The following is a 14,186-nucleotide window of genomic DNA, read 5'->3' on the forward strand; positions in this document are numbered from 1 at the left end:
TTTTACTTGAACAAGGAGGATTGGCCAGAAGAATCAGGATTATTATATTATTATATTATAGGGAGAGACAGAGGAGAAAGGGGGACTGAATTGTGTATGGCTAAGTTAAACATGAGCATATTCCTCAACTCCTTAAATAGTAGGATTAGAGACATCCTGAAAACTTGAAGAGTACACAGTAAATTTTTGGAACTCATTAATTCAAGTAGATCTTTTGAATGAAAAAATTAATTGGTTTAAGGGTTCTTTTAGAAGAAGGGAGCCTAGCGGATTTTGGAATAACCTAAAATATCTTTTATTTTCTTTGTAGATGGTGAAGAAAGCTAAAACCATTATGAAGAAGGCTCAGAAGAAGATGAATCGCCTGGGGAGAAAGGGAGAAGCTGATAGACATGTGTTTGATATGAAACCAAAACATTTATTGTCTGGCAAGAGGAAATCTGGTACAAAAGACAGAAGATAAAAATACCCTTTGGGATTTAAACTCCTGTACTGTCTTGTCTGTTTTCTTACTAAGCGTGGCCTCCGAGAGCTGGAGTATTGGTTTGGAAATTGAGGAACTCAAGGAGCTCTGCTGGTGGACTGAATAGACAACTGCGTCAATATGATGGATCTCTTACTGTTTCTTTGGAGTAGTGTCTGTAGACTTTTATTGATTCCCAACAGAGAAAAACTTAACTACTTGGCCTGAAAGTTGTATATTAATGTTTCTTTTTCAAGATACAATATGCCTGCCTGGTTGCCTCAAAAATATTGCCACAAGATTCCTGTAAATCCATGGTCATTTTAGATATATGGAAAGGTTTATAATCTGTAAGGAAAGTACTTGGGAGGATTGGATTAAAATGTCAGAACTCTGTGGTTGCAAGGACTATATATCATTTGTGCAATTATCTTTCTATACAGTGAGTCTATTAAATATAACATTAATGCAAAGAAAGTTTTTTGCATATGAAAATGTGGTTTTTATAAAACATTTTGTTATAAATAATCAAATACATTCTGCCATGGGAAGGGAATTTTGAATGGGTGACATTTTTAAATCTAACAGAATATTGGTTGCTCTTAAATAAAGCTTAAAATTACTTTTAAAAATCTAAAGTTGGTTATAGTTTTTCCTAGGAATTTTTGGTCTCTTTTTAATCTTTTGTCACATATTAATGAAAAGTATGTTCAGTTTGTTAGAATATATATATATATATATATATTCTACCCTACCCTACTCCCTTCAGATTATATATATACATATAATCTGAAGGGAGTAGGGTAGCCCAAACTTGGGGAAAAGCTCTAGAGGTTAGACCCAGGTAGAATTTTCTAACCTTGTCCCTCCTTCAGTCTTCATGATGTTTCCTGACATCAGCCCTCATTTGTCACCCAGAAAGAGTTGAAGAAGCCTTGCCTCCATTGTTTACCCCCATTGTGATATCCGTGGCTTTAGTCCTCCACATTCAGAAAGCCTTGAGATACAGACTCCCTTGCTGGAGCTGGGGTCAGCTGGATCTCCCCCCTAGCCTGCTGTTCTTTTGTCCCTCTGAATAGCTGCCTTCTCGTAGGGCTCTAGTGGGTCTAGTTTGTGCTTCTACTCCCAGGAACTCTTTCTTTGGCATTTGGTTCTTTTAAGATAAAATGCTGCTGCTTTTTAAAAAACCCTTACCATCTATCTAAGAATCGGTACTATTGGTTCCAAGGCAGAAGAGCAGTAAGGGCTAGACCCTGGGGATTGAGTGACTTTCCCAGGCTCACACAGCTAGGAAACGTCTGGGGTTAGATTTGAACTCTGGACCTCCCGTCTGTAGTCTTGGCTTTCCAACCATTGAGCTACCTCCATGTCCCTGAAGGGTTTTTTTGTTTTTAAAACCTTACCTTCCGTATTGGAATCAATACTGTGTATTGGTTCCAAGGCTGAAGAGTGGTAAGGGCTAGGCAATGGGGGTCAAGTGACTTGCCCAGGGTCACACAGCTGGGAAGTGTCTGAGGCTAGATTTGAATCTAGGACCTCCTGTCTCTAGGCCTGACTCAATCCACCGAGCTACCCAGCTGCCCCCTTAAGGGATTGTTTTTGACGAGCCTCTAATCTACAGAAGACTTAAGAAGTGTTGGAAGACATTACACTAGTGCCCCTTCTCTGGGTATCGCTTGTTAGACCTAGTCCCATACCTCCAGAATATGCCATTACCGCTCCAGAATTGTCTTTCAAAAAACATCTAAACTATCTTTCCTTCAGTAATTCTCTCTTAGACTGGCACACGGGAAGTCGTCACTATTTTTCTCGTTCGCCCATTTTATTACTTCAGAGCCCAGTGGCTGGAGAAGTTTGGGGAGTTATCTGAGAGAGGCAAAATGTCGGAGAGAGGTGATGAGAGAACGAGATTTCTGCTCAGGAATTTATTTCACTTCTCTATTAGGACACACAAGGAAGGAATGTGCTCTGCCAAGTTAGAGGCGGCTGACCAGATGGTGCCCTGCTTTAATGAGGAACAAGATTCCCAGTCCTGAGCCCTCTGCTTAATGAAGGCCAGACTATGGCAAGCATTTAGAAGGAGTAAAGGAAACAAGCATGTCCACCATACTCAGTGCTTTATAAATGCCATCAAGCCTGGGAGGGACGGGCTCCTATCGTTCCCATTTTGGCTTCAAGAGATAGGTTCAAGGACTCTCCCTGGGTCACACAGCTAGAAATGTCTTGAGTTCCCATTGGAATCCAGGACCTCCCGCCTCCAGGCCTAGCTCTCCATCCATAGAACCACTGCACCACTCCCTAGGGTTGAGGATTGTCTGCTAGAAGAAGGGATGAGCCCCTGGGGAAGGCCTGGCATGGCCCCCTCTCCCCCTCTTGCTCTTTCTCTTTTGGGGGATTGAAGTTCCCCAGGAGGGGCAGGTGTGGATGGATCCCACTTAAGCCAAAGCCTGCATCTCAGGTGTGAAACAATTCTGTATTGTCTATTGGGTAGTGCTAGACAATTTGGAAACTGATTGGTCCCTGTGAAGAGGGGCAGGGACAAGAAGTCACCATAAAAGCAAGCCCCGAACTCCCTCAGAGGAAATGGTCTTGGAGAAGATAGTCTGAAGAGATTGTTTTCTGGAGATAGTCTTCTGACTGGGAGAATCTTTGAGGGCTTGGAGCTCAGCTTCAATTTGGACTCTGATTCCTGGACTACTTCTTTGGGTGAGTGAAAGATTGACTCCTTTCTAGTTTCTGGAGAGACTAGCTTCCATCTTAGAGGAGGCCATGGTGGTGTTATCACCAGCCTTCCTGGTTGAGAGCTAATTAATCTCTGCCTGGATTAAGCAGAACCAGATTAAACATTTAAGTTGATAGGATACATAACCTCTCTAACCTCTTCACATTTCTCTACTTTATTATTTCTTCTCCATTTTGTAAATATTTGTAATAAATTTCTGACTCAAGATATAATTAATATTGGCGACCACATAATTTTATAAAATTATTGCCCAACCATCAATTTTCACCTTTACACAGGCTCATGACCACCCTGGCAGTCATGGCCTCCTGCCTGAACCACCGTCATCCCCTCCCCATAGTTCTTCCTTGCCTCCCGTCTTTCACCCTTTATCAAAGTGATTTCCCTCCACTGCAGTTCTGGCTTTCTAGTCACTCAACTCCAGGGGCTTTCTATTAACTCTAGGATAAAATATTTCATCTTTTATTCTATCTTGTTTACATCTCACTTATATAAAATTATTCATATAGTTGACACTGAAGGAGGTGAAGGGAAAACATTCATGTTGGCAAACCTCGTTGGGTTGGGTTGTGGTGCCAGGGTCACCTCCCATGATCTCCTTCCTGAGCTCTTTTCAAAATCTTCAGATATACTCATTCATGATTCCCAAGCACAGGAGATTCAGGAACTGATTTTTCAGTGAATGAAGGACAAAGCATTGTGGAAATATGGTGGTCCTCTGGGAGAGAGGCCAGGCACTTAGGGGTGTGATGTGATGGGACACTCAATTGGATCTGCTTAAACATGTATATTGTAAAGATAATTTTAGGGTTGTGACTTAAAATCTAGATTTAATTAGTCACCAAGGGAAATCTCAAATAAATACCCAAGTCAGTCCTGAAATTTATGGTAATTTAATTAATATAAAGGGAAGGAATTTAAGGCGAAGGAGGGAAGAGGACATAGGATTTCTCCTGCCTGGCCTGTGCCAGGGGGAATTTAAAATCCCCACCTCTATAGGACTCTGAAGGAGATTAGAGGCTTCTAAGAGGATAAAGTTGGAAAGTAAAGGAGGAAAACTCAGCCAGAAACTCACCACTGAACTGAACAATAGCTTGTAGCCATGCTAAGATGCCGAAAGGCCCAGCATGCTGCCACCAGCCAACTCTCCACCACCAGAAAGGTGCCAGAGAGAGGAAATGAGCCAAATATATAGACCTTTCACTCTTGTGTCTCCTCCTCTAAATGCCCATTCTTTTTAGTTTTCATCTTTTTTGATTAGATTATATCTTTAGAGTTACTTAACATTCCTTTGTTAAGTTCACCTTTTGTGAGTTACTTAACCTTCTTGTGATTAATTTAACCTTTATAGCTACTTAATACCTTTTTGTATTAAGATCTTAAAATAGACTTAGCTTAAAGTTCTAGTTTCACTATAAGTTAAGAGTTAAGTACCTTCATTGTTCAATCAGTAGATTATAACTTTATCTTCCCCTAAAGTACTGTCTAAGTAGGGTGGAGTAATTTAGAGTTCCCAAGACATTCCTGATTTTGTTAAACTAAGTATCTTCATTGTTACAATCAGGAAGTAGCTAAATACAATCTTCACAACACTAGGCCAGTTCCTTGGAACTTTAAATATCTCAAGAAAGCACTCAGATAAATCTAGAGTTCTCTGTTTTAACTTTCTGCAGCTCCAGAGGCTACAAAGATAAGGGGAATCTAGGATTTAATATTGAACCCTCTTTGTCAATCAGCCATGCCTCCTAAAGGTTATATTCACAGTTGGTTTTATGATTCCAAGTGTATGAAACTTTGCAATTATCCCATTTATTCCATTCTGCTCATTGTACAAACATGCTGCCATCTTTTTTGGATCCTGATTCTGTCATCATTTAATGTATTAGCTATCAGCAACAGCTTTGTTTAATCCACAGATTTTACAAGAATCACATGTATTCTTTCATCCAAATAAAAGAAGTTGATTAGCACAGAGTCTAGGACACATCACTTGGGCATTCTTTCAAAGACTTATATATTCTGACATCAATCCATTAATCACTGCTCCTTGGGTTCAGTCATTCTTTAAGCACTCTTGTTTTGCTTTTCTCCCCCTGGGGGCTGGGAGAGGGGTTATGCTGATAATAACTGGATTTATTGAAGGTTATTCAGAAATAGAGATGCTAGCAGATGGCTCTAAGCAGTCAGCAGCTGTTTTCCATGGCTCCTTCCAAGACTCTCCTGCATCCTAGCAGTTCAACTGGAATTTAACACATTTTGAAGCAACCTTTTCAAATTATTCACCACCACCACCCCCACCACCACCCCCATCCATTTGCTCAGTCAACATTTACTAAGTACTAAGTGCCAGGGTTACAAAGAAAGAAAAAAGACAATCTTTGCCCTCAAGGAATTCCCAATAAAATGCAAATATCTCTATATAAATGATCTATATATAGGAAAATAATAAATAACAGGAGGACAAGAGAGTTCTCAGGGATTGAAAAAGGTTTCCTGCACAAGATGGGTTTTTAGCTAGGATTTGAAGGAAGCTAGGGAAGCCAGGAGGCAGAGAGAAGGGAGAACATTCCATGCATGACAGTCAACCAGAGAAAATTCTCTTGAATAAGAAGGAATGTCTTTTTCATCCAATAACAAGGTCAGTATTACTGAATTGAAAAGTGTGGTATGAAGTGTAAGAAAACAAGAAAGGCAGAGGGCAGAGAACTAGTTTATTAAATGTTTTGAACTCTATACATAAAACATCTAAAGTTTATTAATACTAATATATTAAATAAATAATATTAATAAATATAAATTGTATATATATATATATATGATCCTGGAGGTAATAGGTGTGACAAGGAAATCACTTTAAAAGACTGATATATATTAATTTAAGGTTGCCAAGGAATTCAGCTATGTAATTCCTAAATGAAAACTCAAGTCAGCCGTCAACCTTTTATAGAGTTTAATTACAAACAGGAGGAAGAAAGGAATTAGAGAGAGAGAGAGAGAGAGAGAGAGAGAGAGAGAGAGAGAGAGAGAGAGAGAGAGAAAGGGGAGAGAAGGGAATAGGGCTTAAATACCCCTTCTGTTTAGGCTGGGCCAAAAGGCCCAAGCCCTTAGATAGCTGGGGCAAATAAAGGAGATCAGTCCCTATTACTCACGTGACCAAAATGGAGAAACAGTCTTAAGGGCCTCCACCTCCAGCTTCCTTCAGAGCAAGCTTCTCAGAGCACCTCTCCAACCACTCAGAGCCAAAACTCTCCAACCACCCCCCCCCCAGTCCTCAGACCCCTCTATCTTTAAGGAAACCATCCAAGTTCCCTCCCCTCAGTTCTCACATCTACCAATCACTGTCCATCATTTTCCCTGTGCCAATGGTGGCTCTAGCTTAACCCAGGACCGCCCAGAGGTCTGTGGCTTTGCACATGTCTGTTGAAGGTCATATTCTCAAATAATTAAATCTTGATCTTTTGCTACAGCCCTTCCTAAATCCTGTTACCCTGAGTAGGGTAGAGATTGGAATAATTAAATTTTGATCTATGCTGCAGCCCTTCCTAAATCCTGTTAGGACTGAGTAGGGTGGAGATTGCAATTTCCAAGACCTGGTTCTGTCATTCTAAGTATCTCCATTGTATCAATTCTAAAATCAATCATGACTCAAAGAAATTCCTGTTCTATGCTTAAGCATAGGTCAAAGCCCTTTCCATTGTTCAGCAAAAGGTTTCTGTCCTAAAGTAATCTTAAGAAGGGAGGAGGAGGAACCTCCCATGACAATGGGGTTCACATTCCAATAGAGTTCCCACTCTCAATAGGAAATTTTTCAAGTATGAAATTTCCCAATGGTGAAATTTCCAATATTTAGTCTAAAAAATCTAAAAGTCTAAGAAATTTTAAGGTTTACATAGGGAGCCACTGTCGTTTATTGAGTAGAAGTGACATGGTAAGATCTATGCTTATAAAATCATTTTGACAGCTAAGTGGGAGGATAGGCTAGAGTGGGAATAAGCTTTTGGCAGGCAGACCAACTAGTTAGCCAAATAGCTTGCTGAAACCCAGGTACATTGTCTATGGTATTTTGCCAATCTGCCATTCCTGGAACTCTGTCAAAATAGGAAATTAGTTTAGCCCGGCATGCCTTTTTTTGGTTGAATATGCTGGCTCTTAAAAATCACTACTTTCCATTCCAAGTCCTCCCAACCTATACCTTTAATAATACATTCTAGAAATTTTTTATTAGCAAAAATTGAGCTTGTTGGACTATTCTTTGAAATATGTGCCTTTTTCTCTTAGAGAAAAACCCCAAGATAGCATCGCCCCTTTTGCAATATTGCACATCACTTCTAGTTTTCTAGTTGGCAACTTAAAAGATCCTGGGTAGTAGCTCAGGAAACACATCTACTACTACCTTCAGCATCCTGGATTTTAGTCACCTTCCATAAGAAGGGTGTCATCAGGAAGGGAGGCTGGCAATGGTGCTAACTTGGGAATTTCCAGTATCTCTGACTCACCAAGTGACCCTTGAAGCTCAAAATCTCCATTTTTCAAAATTGCTTTGCAGTTTTCTGGACTTAGAGTAAGACGTATAGAACAGAAGAAGTAGTCGGAATATGAGATCCAGTCCCAGACTTGTCTATGAAGCCTATGTTCAGTTTTCCATGTGTTTCCTAGGCACTGTGACCACTGGGGGGTAGGGGGAGAGAGAGAGAAGCCCTTCCCTTCCATTACTGAGAGAGCCCATAGTGCCAAAAACAACACATTCAGAAGAGAGACTGTCTTTTTACAGCTTTTCTAGCCTGCTGAGGGAGTAACTCCTTGGCTCAATTGACAATAATCTTTGACGAAACTCCTAGTCCCTGGTACTCATGGGAATCCATATTCGCTCTGTTATCACAACAAAATGAAGCACCTTTTTCTTGGTAGGGTTAGGGTTACTTGTTCTTTGTTATTTAGCAACATTTACATTTTATTTTGTGCTTTCTTTCCATTTATTTTTTGCAGTCATTGTGTACATTTATTTCTAGGCTCTGTTTTCTTTATTCTTTGTCACTTCATGTGAATCTTTCCATGATTCTCTCTATTCATTAGATTCATAATTTCTTACAGCACAATGGATATTCTCTTTCATTTCCATATCATGATTTGTTTACTCATTCCCTATTGGTGAGCATCTATTTTGCTTCCAATTCTTTGCTTTAATAAAAAGTGCTGTTATAAATTTTGAATATAAATCTAGTAGTAAAATTTCTAGGTCAGAGTATAAGGAAATTTGAGTCATTTTACTTGCATAATTCTAAATTGCTTTCTAAAATAGCTGTATTGATTCACATATCCGCCAACAATGCAGCGGTGTACCTTATATTCCCACTAGCCTTCTGTTTCATTCTGTTCTTTATTTATAGAGAGATAACAAACAGCATATGCATTATCTTTTCTTGAGGATCCTCAAAAAAGACATACCACCTGTAATAAAATAAGTAAACTGAGAGAAACTATTACTTGTTGAAATGGAAGAGGTAAACTGAGGGGAACCTGTTTCTTTACAATGACTGTTGTTCTATGGCTGGCTGTGACTAGAGAGACTGCTATAAGAACCTGAGGCTGCTTATTTGTAATGGAGGGTAGAACAGAGAAATGCTGGGGGATGCCCCCCACACACAGAGATGCTGGTACACAGCGGACACTGCTCTGGGGTTTACTCTAGGGTTTTGCCTATTGATCCCTACTGATTGATGATGGATCAATCTATTTCCTAACCCCCTTCCTCCCTCACTCCCTCTCTTAACCAACCTCTCCCTTTTGCTTCTCTCACCTCCCAAATCTTCTTGAAGTCTTTGCTTCTTCCCTCCCTCCTGAGTAAACTATAAAGATACTCCAGTTGCTTTCTCAGTCAGGGGGTTTATTGGGATAACAGGATGGGAAACTGAGGTAAGAGGGATGAGGATTTTCCTAGACTACGGGGATATTTTGTTAAATGGACAAATTAAGGTACTTGAAATAAGAAAATTCATTTCCAATTAAAAAAAGGAAGACGTAAAACTTTTCTAGATCAGAAAATATACTCTCTTGATAACCCTTCTAGTTTTAATTATGATTATGCTTATTTCTATCAAAAGGCATTGCTATATATATTTTACCACAGGAAGGAGCTATAGTGCCATAGGGCATAGCATTTCAGCTCTATAAATTACATCATTAATGTTAGGGTTTAGGAAAATATTCACATAGATACACCGAATTAGTGAAGAATGTGAGACATATTATCAGTTTATTCAAAGCAATTGTTTAAGAAATACAATGGAAATAGTCACAATGTATCTTATGTAAGTATGTCAGATGTCTAGATGATTGTCCAGAATCAAATAGCAACTTGTATAAAATATTGCCAAAGTTCTATTTAATTGAGTTTGTCCTGTAACTTCCTCCTCCCTCCCTCCCTCCCTCCCTCCCTCCCTCCCTTCCTTCCTCCTTTCCTCCCTTCCTTCCTTCCTTCCTTCCTTCCTTCCTTCCTTCCTTCCTTCCTTCCTTCCTTCCTTCCTTCCTTCCTTCCTTCCTTCCTTCCTTCCTTCCTTCCTTCCTTCCTTCCTTCCTTCTTTAATACATGCTCCCTCTTTATAGAATTCATTTCACTCTTATTGGATCTCCCTTTCTCATCCATACTGAAAGTAGAGTAGGGTCTCATGGTTTAATCTCAATACTGAATAGTTAGGGAAGCTTTTGTCAGGTCTAGCTGACCCTCCTTAGGCAGCCTGATTGCCCTTCACTCCTGAGAACTTGGTATATTAGTTTTGGATTTAGAACAGATGTCCATTCGGTTTTTAAGCCCTACAGATGCTCAGAACTCCCGAACTCAAGGGATCCACTGCTTTCAGTCTTTCCAGAAGCAATGACTACAGATGTGTACCATCCTATTCTGCTATGTAAATTGTATTTTACAGGGAATACAACAGAGATGGATTTATTGCATGCTAAGCACTGTATTTGTGCTAAGAAGTCCTGTTTTTAAATAGTTTACATTTTAATTGGAGGAAACACTACATATACAAGAATCCAGCTGCAAATTGCTTAGGGGAGGTAGAAAGACCTTGTGTCCTAAAGAGATGCTTAGAAACTTGTGTAGATTTGGTAGAGACATATGAATTGATTATATAGTTTGTCACTACCTTGGTTTATATTTTTGCAAGGAACTGGTATTCTCTCCTAGAAAAATGATGAGTTTGAGAGCTTTTTGTGGTTTGTTGGTAAATGTAGACTCAGACACATGCCCATCGAGTCTACTATTGAAATACATATACACAATATCGCATTGGTTAATTTACCTTAAGGAAAGTATTTTGTCATGCTTTAGCAGGGAAAATATGAGAATGTAACTTTTCATCACTATATTTATAAAGAAAAAGTTAATTGCTAATACTTTGAAAAGGAGAAAACTTTCCCATAATAATAGTGGACTAGAGTGAAAAGGTGAGAAAAGAAATTTACCTTGGGAATTCATTGTTCCTCTGAAATTGGTTTTTGGATTATAAAGTTTCAGTTGACTTAACTTTTTACAGTTGGTTAACAATGGATGATGTTTCAGCCCCTAAGTTAATTATGGTGAAAGATTGTATGGATTTGGTAAATGTGTGTATCAACAAGTGTTTGTGTTTAAAATTTCTCTTCTCAGAGAAAAGCAAATTAAACCTGGTTTCCAATGGGATGATTATTTGACTAGTGCCATCATGCTTTCTACAATTTTTATGTGTGTTATATTTTTACTTAAATAGAATATTTTATAATCTCAATTTTGTTTAAATATCTGGGTATGTTAAATTTTGACGTGATTGTGTTTGTACTCAATTCTTCGATGAAGGATGATATTGATTATCAATGGCACTGTAGATGAATTGTCATTAATAGTGAAAAGAGGGCCTCCTTGTAGAGGTGGTGATACATTTCTAAAAGGGAGACAACAAGTATGGCCGAGAGTTCAGAATAACAAAATCTGAGAATTGGAAGGAAACTTTAAAGCCACAACAGCACACTTGTCTAACAGCCATCCAGTTTTTGTTTGCAAATCTGTAGTGAAGGGGAACCTGGGATAAGCTTATTTTTTGAGAGCTCTATTAGGAATTGTTTTCTTATGACACATATCCTTTCGACTTATTCCCCACATCTGTATCAATATCTAATGTACTTACCTTGCTTTTATTATTTATCATTTATTTTGTTGTTTGGAAAACTTATTTTTTATTATACTGTTTAAATCTAATTTTATGTAATGAGAGATTGAACCCAGAATGTCACCATAACTCACTATTTCTCGGGGAGTACTTGAGATGGTTATGAGAAATTTTGGGTTCCCTCAGGTCCTGATTCCACAGCTAGGATTTATTTTGGATCCAGTTAAGCTTGTGTTTTAGCTTCTTCCCAAATTTTATTGAATGTATATCTTTACGGATATCCATCTCAATCAACCTTATCTACAAGGTGCCCTCTCAGTAGGATTGATTAACTCTGTCCACATAATTGTGTGTCAAAATCCTACATAATGTAAACGTTCCAAATTCTGTACAAGACAGAGTCACAACTCCTTTCTGGCATGTTCTACTCTACCAAATAACCGAATACATTTCTTTCTAAAACTGTTTCATATTTTAGGGTTTGTTTTTTTCTCATGAACAGTAGCCATGTTCCACTTTTGACTCATTCCCCCAACCTACCTCTAAATCTAGAGGACATGCTTGGCTTTGCTCTTTATCACCAATTCTAATTGTAAGTGGTCATTTAAACCTAAGGTTTCCATTGTTTCTGTCCCAGGAAACACTTTCTATCTATTACTGAGAATTAGATTCATTATGGATTTTTGTCTCTTTATTTTTTTTTACCTTTTAAAGGATGAAATCATCATTGAGGTAATTCAAGGCTTTATTAACTCCTTTGATTTGGGATGGGGAGAGAGACAGACAGACAGACACACAGAGTTGCTATTGTGTTACAAATCCATCAAGTTAATGCATTGGTTTATGGCAGTGAACTAAGCCATTGAGCTTGGTGTCAGACTCAGAATTGAATAGGAAAGGAAGGATAGATTGCATTTGGGAAATTGAGCAGTTTAAATATATAGCAATATCAAAATGCTTCCCAGAACAAAGGCCTATTTAAAAAAAAACAACAACCCTAACCTTCTGTCTTAGAATCAATACTATGTATTGGTTCCAAGGCAGAAGAGCAGTAAGGGCTAGGCAATAAAGGTGAAGTGACTTACCCAGAGACACATAGCTAAGAAGTTTCTGAGGCCAGATTTAAACCTAGGACTTTCCATCTCTAGGCCTGGCTCTCAATCCACTGAGCTACCCAGCTTCCCCCAAGGTCTATTTTTTTTAAAGACAAAATTTATACCAATAGTGCTCTTTGGCTGAGAATCTTAGAATAATGTCATCTCCAAGGAATCTAAGTTATGGCTAACATAAAAGGTAATTGGAGAATTCATGGTGACTACAAGTAGAATGATCTAATGAAAATGGCCTGTAAAAATAATAATGAATGAATTTATTATGGATTATAAGCTGATTAGACACTCAGCTTGTTGTGTTTACAAAGTATCTTTAGTTTATATAATTGAAGTGAAGCTCATAAGTGAACTTCTCTTCAGGACCAGGCACAAGGATGCTAAGGAGACTCTTGTTATATAAAAATAAACTATTTATTGAGAGTATAAGGATAAAAAAAGGATTTCTAACTCTAAGGGAATCTAACTCCACCCAAATAAAACTCCCTGGTTCTTCAAGGGACTGCTTCTCCTATTTCCACAGGCTATACTGATCCTTCCTGATTTGACCAACTTTTCACTATTCTTCAATAAACTAAACACTATTATCCTTATACAAAATATATGACTCAACTTTGTCTCCAAGTTATAAAAATAACAAAATCTAGTTGGCTGAACCTCAGTAAGAACCAAGTTAGGACTCTGAGCTTTAGCAGATTCAGAGCCCAAACCAAAGACCAGGTATTTCTTTGGTCTTCTCAGATATAAAAAACAATTTATGAAATAGCAATAGATGGTCACTAGTGTTTCCCAAGTTGGAAAAGGAAAATCACTTAGGCTCCTTCAGGTTTTTCCCTCCTTTCCTTCTACCTCAGATAGTGAGCAGAAAGAGAAAAGAAGATGTCACCTGCTTCCAGCACTCTGATAAAGCGTAACTTCCCATTACCTCCCAGAGAGTAACCCCAACTCCCTCAGAGTAACTGCCACACCCAGAAAGCCTAACTGCTATAGAAAAACCGTTAGACCTCCCACACAGTTAACATTTGAAATTGATACTCTGTCTTAGCTGTTTCAAACTCCAATTCTTTCTCAAGCCAGCTTCTCTACTTCTTATTTCCAAACTATTATAATAAGACTTAATTTCTAATATCATCCTTATAGTTCTCAAAAAAAAAGATATGAATACTAACAAGGAAATGTATTACGAGGAAAAGAGGTGAGCTAGTCATGTGACAAGTCTCATCATTGTACTAATAATCATAAAATGTGAAAAAACATATAGAGGAAAGTGTTAGATTTAAAATGGTCTTAAACTGTAGTGATTAAAATGGTGGAAGATATAAATTGTGATAGATATAAGGGAGGGTGAGTAAATTTGACCACAGAAAATATGTTTCACTACAGTGTCTTGGTTTTAAATCAAATATAAGGTGGTCGCCAGGGAAATATTCCCAATTATTCAAATACCCAAGTCAACTGGGTTTTATAGAGATTTTAATTAATACAAATGTGGAATTAAAGAAAAGAGAGAAAGAGAGAAAAGGAAATAAGTATGAAGGGCCTTAAGCCAACATGGCCTAGACCTGAGTTTTAAGAGAGAGAGATCAGTCAGTCAGTCTTTTAACACTCACCACAAGGTCTGTCTAAACAAGGATTTTAGTGACACCAGGCCAGCATCATCTCAGCTGCTTTTACCAGCTCCCTCCTCCATCTGAATGTTTCAGAATCAGTCCTCCTCAATCTGA

The 14,186-nt window shown here is 38.4% G+C and overlaps 1 protein-coding gene across 1 annotated transcript in view; it reads left to right on the forward strand.

The window, feature by feature from the left end:
• Positions 1-1,101, forward strand: part of GTPBP4 (GTP binding protein 4) — a 31,998-nt gene extending 30,897 nt beyond the window's left edge. Inside the window, exon 17 of the mRNA XM_001365322.4 lies at positions 311-1,101. Coding sequence (XP_001365359.1) covers positions 311-463 — 153 coding nt within the window. The 3' untranslated portion in view covers positions 464-1,101. The remainder of the gene's footprint in view (positions 1-310) is intronic.
• Positions 1,102-14,186: the final 13,085 nt, after the last annotated feature.

Source organism: Monodelphis domestica, chromosome 5 (assembly GCF_027887165.1).
Source record: "Monodelphis domestica isolate mMonDom1 chromosome 5, mMonDom1.pri, whole genome shotgun sequence".
NCBI classification, from domain to species: Eukaryota; Metazoa; Chordata; class Mammalia; order Didelphimorphia; family Didelphidae; genus Monodelphis; species Monodelphis domestica.